Source organism: Chrysochloris asiatica, unplaced genomic scaffold, assembly GCF_000296735.1.
Source record: "Chrysochloris asiatica unplaced genomic scaffold, ChrAsi1.0 scaffold00002, whole genome shotgun sequence".
NCBI classification, from domain to species: Eukaryota; Metazoa; Chordata; class Mammalia; order Afrosoricida; family Chrysochloridae; genus Chrysochloris; species Chrysochloris asiatica.
The window spans coordinates 30,916,527-30,922,116 of NW_006408520.1; the positions used below are offsets into that span (position 1 = coordinate 30,916,527).

General features: G+C 38.5%; 1 protein-coding gene across 1 annotated transcript in view; it reads right to left on the reverse strand.

Moving 5' to 3' along the window:
- LOC102829226 (calcium-activated chloride channel regulator 4-like) overlaps nt 1-5,590 on the reverse strand; it is a 42,603-nt gene that overhangs the window by 25,276 nt on the left and 11,737 nt on the right. The window contains exons 4-7 of the mRNA XM_006831071.1: nt 4,753-4,861; nt 4,172-4,349; nt 3,618-3,836; nt 2,337-2,564 (exon numbers count right to left, since the gene is read on the reverse strand). Of these exons, the coding sequence (XP_006831134.1) occupies nt 2,337-2,564; nt 3,618-3,836; nt 4,172-4,349; nt 4,753-4,861 (734 nt within the window). The remainder of the gene's footprint in view (nt 1-2,336; nt 2,565-3,617; nt 3,837-4,171; nt 4,350-4,752; nt 4,862-5,590) is intronic.

Below are 5,590 nucleotides of genomic sequence, written 5' to 3' on the forward strand. Positions count from 1 at the left end.
GACTCGATGGCAGCTAACAACAACAACAATTGATGGTCTGTTCTACAGTCTTCCCCTGGCCTTGTTTTGACTGATGATATGGAGCTTTTCCATGTTCTCTTTCCACAGATGCAGTCAATTTGATTTCTATGTATTCCATCTGGTGAGGTCCATGTGCATAGTCATCTCTTATGCTGTCTAAAGAAGGTATTTGAAATGAACAAATCATTGGTTTTGCAGAATTCTATCATGCATTCTCCAGCTTCATTTCTACCACCAAGGCCTTATTTTCCAACTACTTATCCTTTCTCTTTGCTCCCAACCTTTGCATTTCAATCACCAGTAATGACCAATACATCTTGATCAATTGCAAGTTTGATCAATTTCAGATTGAAGAAGTTGGTAGAATTCTTGTATTTCATCCTCACTGATTTTAGTGGTTGGTGTGTAAATTTGAATTAATAGTGGTATTAACTGGGCTTCCCTGTGGGAGCATGCATATTATCCTATCACCTACAGCATTGTACCTCATGAGTGATCTGGATATGTTCTTTTTGACAATGAATGCAACACCATTTCTCTTCAATTTGTCATTCACGGCATAGTAAACCATGTGGTCATCAGATTCAAAACGGTCAATACCAGTCCATTTCAGCTCACTAATGCCTAAGCTATCGATGTTTATGCATTCCATTTCATTTTTGACAACTTCCAATTTTCCATGATTCATACTTCATACATTCCATGTTCCGATTTTCAATGGATGTTTACAGCTGTTTCTCTTCATTTTGAGTTGTGCCCCATCAGCAAATGAAGGTCCCCTGGCTTTACTCCATTCTCGTCATCACGGTCAACTCTACTTTGAGGAGGCAGCTCTTCTCCTGTCACATTTTGAGTGCCTTCTGGCCTGAGGGCCTTATTTTCTGGCACTGTATTTGACCGTGAGTGTTTCTCTGCTATTCATAAGGTTTTCAGTGACTAGCGATTCGGAAGTAGTTTGTTACTCTTTCTTCCTAGTCTGTCTTTGTCTGGAAGCTCATCTGAAACCTGTCCTCCATGGGTGACCCTGCTGATATTTAAAATACTGGTGGCATAGCTTTCAGAATCACAGCAACTCACAAGGCACCACAGTCTGACAAACTGACAGACAAATGGTGGCTACATTTACTATGTCATAATAAATGTTGTTCTAGATATTAAGTATACCATTTCATTTAATATTCCTAATAACCCCAGGATGTAGGTATTATAATTTGCCCATATTTTACAGAGAAAACATTAAGAGTACAAACAGACTAGAAATTTGGCCTAAGATTACAGAGCTAGAAAGTTGCAGAGACCAGGATTCTGATGTTAGTCTCATGCTCTAATAAATATATTGGTGATGGTGGTGGTTATGTACCATGGAGTCTGTTCTGACTCAGAGTGATCTTGTATAGGGTTTCCTAGGCTGTAAGTCTTTATAGGAGCAGAAAGTCTCATCTTTCTGTGGAGCGATTGATTCAATCTGGGCTGCGTTTACGGCTCCTTCTAGTATTGTTGTTATGTGCCGTGGAGTCGGTTCCGACTCATAGCGACCCTGCACAGGGTTTCCGAGGCTGTAAATCTTTACGGGAGCAGAAAGCCTCATGTTTCTCCCACGGAACGGCTGGTAGTTTCGAATTGCCGACCTTGAGGTTCGCAGCCCAATTCGTAACCACTACGCTACCAGATCTTCTTCTAGTAAGTATGTTGTTGTTGTTGTTGTTGTTAAGTGCCGTCGAGTCGGTTCCGACCCATAGCGACCCTGTACAGGGTTTCCGAGAGTGTAAATCCTTACGGGAGTAGAAAGCCTCATCTTTCTCCCGCGGAGCTGCTGGTAGTTTCGAACCGCTGGTAGTTTTGAACCGCTGACCTTAAGCTTCGCAGCCCGATTCGTAACCACGACGCTACCAGAGCTCCTTCTAGTAAGTATACCGTACTCTAAATATGACTAACAGTCCCTGATGGATCTGGTTTAATAGGTAAACAATCTTTAATAGCAAAGATTGTCCTTACTGAATGTCACAGAAACTGAAATGAGGATTGGCTCAGAGTATAATTATTGAGTACCTAGTTTTGCACAGTAACATGACAAAGTTCTTGCCTTTAATGAGGGCATGACCTATTAGCATTTTCTTTGGTCATTTATTTCTCTATCAGCTTAATCACTGATTCACTGATCCAATTTTAGAAAGTATTAAGCGTTTCTTTTCTTTTAGCACTATGCTTCCTAGGATTAATTATGTTAAATTTATGCACTAAGTGTGGGTAGCAGTTGAAATACTATGGAAAGCAAAACAAAGAAAAGGGCCACCAATTTGTAGAATGATTTTCACCTGAAATGCTGTCTTGACCCCAGAGCAGATGGAAATTCCTCCTGAAGCTTCTGTGGGTAAACTCTCTGAGAGCTTGATCCTTTCATTGCTGCCTGTTATATGGGTTAGTTTACTTTTGATGTGGGCAGTACTATCAAAGGCAACGATTCCAACCCAAGATCCATTTTCAATTGTCTGCAGCAGGAAATGTTTGGCTGCTTGATTCATTCGATTTAGGCGATTAAAACTCTGAATAAAACAGAACAAGAACCATAGTCATGTGATCATCCACTGGAAGGAAAGAACAGATTTCATAAAATAAGTGAACAACATTTATTTGTAAGATTTTTTTCTATGTACAATAATTCTGAAAGAAAACCATGGTCAATTTTTTCAACTGCTAAGTTTCAAAGCCATAGTTCTCTGTGTTATTGTTATTGTTGAGTGTCACTGAGTTGGTTCCGATTCATAGTGTACTGGGTTTCCCAGGCTACAAATTTTTGCCGGAGCAGAACAGCTCATTTTTACTCCCGCCCAGCTACTGGTGGGCTCAAACCTCTCATTGTGGTTCTCAGTCAAGTGCTCAATCCAGACTGTAGTAGGTTTCAATAATAGAGATCAGAATTCCCTTACCCACTGGAGAGTGGTGGTGGTGGTGGTGATGTCCTGTGGAGTCGGTTCCGACTCGTAGCGGTTCCTGTACAGGGTTTCCGAGGCTGTAAATCTTTTCGGGAGCAGAAAGCCTCATCTTTCTCCCGCAGAACAGCTGGTAGTTTCGAACTGCTGACCTTGAAGTTCGCAGCCCTATTCCACTAAGCTACCAGAGCTCCTTTTAGAACTGCTCAAAAGGTGAAGCTTAACACAGCTGCAGTGGCATTCTTAGAGTTCTACTCCCTACTTCCTATTTCCTTTGTACTTGCTAATCTCACTCAGAAAGCTTCACCAATGGCTTGATTGGCATGGACTCTGGTAAATTGTTGTTGTTGTGTCGATTCTGAGGAAAAGCTAGTGAGCTTGAACAACCGACCTTGCAGTTCAAACAGCTTTGCAGACTGGGGTCTTAGCCACAGCGCCACACCAGCGGGCTGCATATCTCTCTTTCCTAGGTAATTGCTAGAATGTAAGCCTCTTTTGTATTTTTGTCTTCTTTCTCATTAGTACATTGGTGCTATTTCCACCAACCTCACTCTTACTGCTTCCCTCCCCATCCAGATTTCCTTCTGTAAAGAGTGAAGAGTTTCCTTAGCCATTTAACCACCCCCAACCCCCTATAACCAGAAAAACAAAGGGCGGGAAGCTTACCGCCATGTTTTCAGACTTATCCAGAACTAAGCACACAACTCTGTGACTGGTCCTCATCAGTGAGAAAGCAGTTGGAGGGGGTGATTCTACCATAGGCATGCTGTTTTTAAAATCCTCAGAATTGCTGATCACCTCCCATGTGCTTCTGGAATTGCACTTTTTGTTTTGTAGACTTGGAGCTTCTCTATTATGGTTTTTTGCATTGCAGAATTCAACAATCTATAAAGTTAATATGTTGAAAAATTATTTACTATACATTTTTAAATCTAACTACAGAACTTGAAAAAATTAGTCATCTATTATATAAATATGATTGTTCTTTTAAGGAAATATGATTCAGTGAAGGTCAATATTATATTAAGGTGGATTTTACATAATACAACTGTTAATAATAATAACAGTAATAAAAGCCAATCCTAGCTGAGTGCTTACCATGTGTCAACCAATATTCAAAACTGTATTAATACATCTAATCCTTCGGATCCCATAGATATTTTTAAAACATAATAATATAACCTTTGGTCATAAGATCTGGAAATAATTGGCATACTTACAGAATAAATACTTTGCATGAACATTATGGATGCCTTTTCTTTCTGAACTTTATTAGGGAAGAATTGACAGTCTTTTGTATACAGATTTGTCTGAGGATCAATTCGGCAGTTTTTATATATACAGTTGCCTTGTTGACAGTGATAAACTTTATTCATGCCAGAGATACCTGTTGAACACCTGAAAATTTGTGATAGTCTTTTAACACATTTTGAAAATTAATATCCTACTCAGTCCACATTTAGCATTGATTCTTAGCCCCCTTTTTTCATTCTTGTGTAATTTCAATAATTTTGATCTTTTCTGAGCATATAGTACAACTCTGCACCCACCTTCATCACCAGTGAGTATTAGCAGCATTGGAAAAAGATATAAAATATGTCCAATTGGCTACCAAGTGCTTTAAAAATTATATTGGCAAGCTACTTTAAGAATAAGTTTTCTAAAAGAAAAGAAATACTTTTTCATAATATAGCATCTGCTTCAGGACAAAAAGAAATTATTGGTATTAGAAAAAAATCAAATTAAGGAAAATAGATCAGTTGCACCCTGAAGTCATTTATGAATATTTAAATGGTCATACCTTGTTGCTTCAATTTTTTTTGACTTGGAACTGTAGAAAGGTTCATCTTCATTGTACTCATCAAATACTCCCCACCGGAGATGGGCCCACTCATGGACAAACACTCGACCTGTAGGAAGATATTTCAATACTTGTTCATAATTTAAGGCACAATTTGTTTCTTTAATACTTTAAGAAGTGTTTACATTTTTGTTCATAAAAATCTTATTATATGAGAAAGCTTCAAAAAGTTTGCAGAAGAGTCCCAGTGTCTTTTAATTCCATTTCTCCATGAACTTTTCGAAGCCTTCTGGTTCAAAAAGTCTGCTGTTGCTTTTTAATTCTACAATATTTTAAATCAATACAACATTATAACGTCCTTACTATGAGCTGAATAGACTGGGCATTGAGCTTTTGAAGCTAGATTGTTGGAAGGCCTATAGACAACATAATTAAGAATCTTCTATAAGACAGAAGATACATTTGTCTTTCATCCTTATCATTCATCCTTCCATTTACCTAACCATTAATTTCATCTTTTATTCACTCACATTTTATTGTGTGGTCTACTGTGGCGCTGTAGGGTAAGTGCAGGACTACAAGGTCAGTCTGAACCACAGGGTTGGAGGTTCAAGCTTGCCAACCACTCCTTGGAAATGATGTCCAGGGTGGCTATGGGTTGGAACTGACTTGACGGCACTTAACAATAACTAGTCTTTTTTTTTTTTTTTTTTTAATGCTTTATTGTAAATTATGTGATAATTTTCATGGGAGAACATTGGTTTTACATTCATTCTATTGTATATCGTTTTATTGCCATAGTTACAATCCCATTCATGCATCATCAACCAACCAAAGG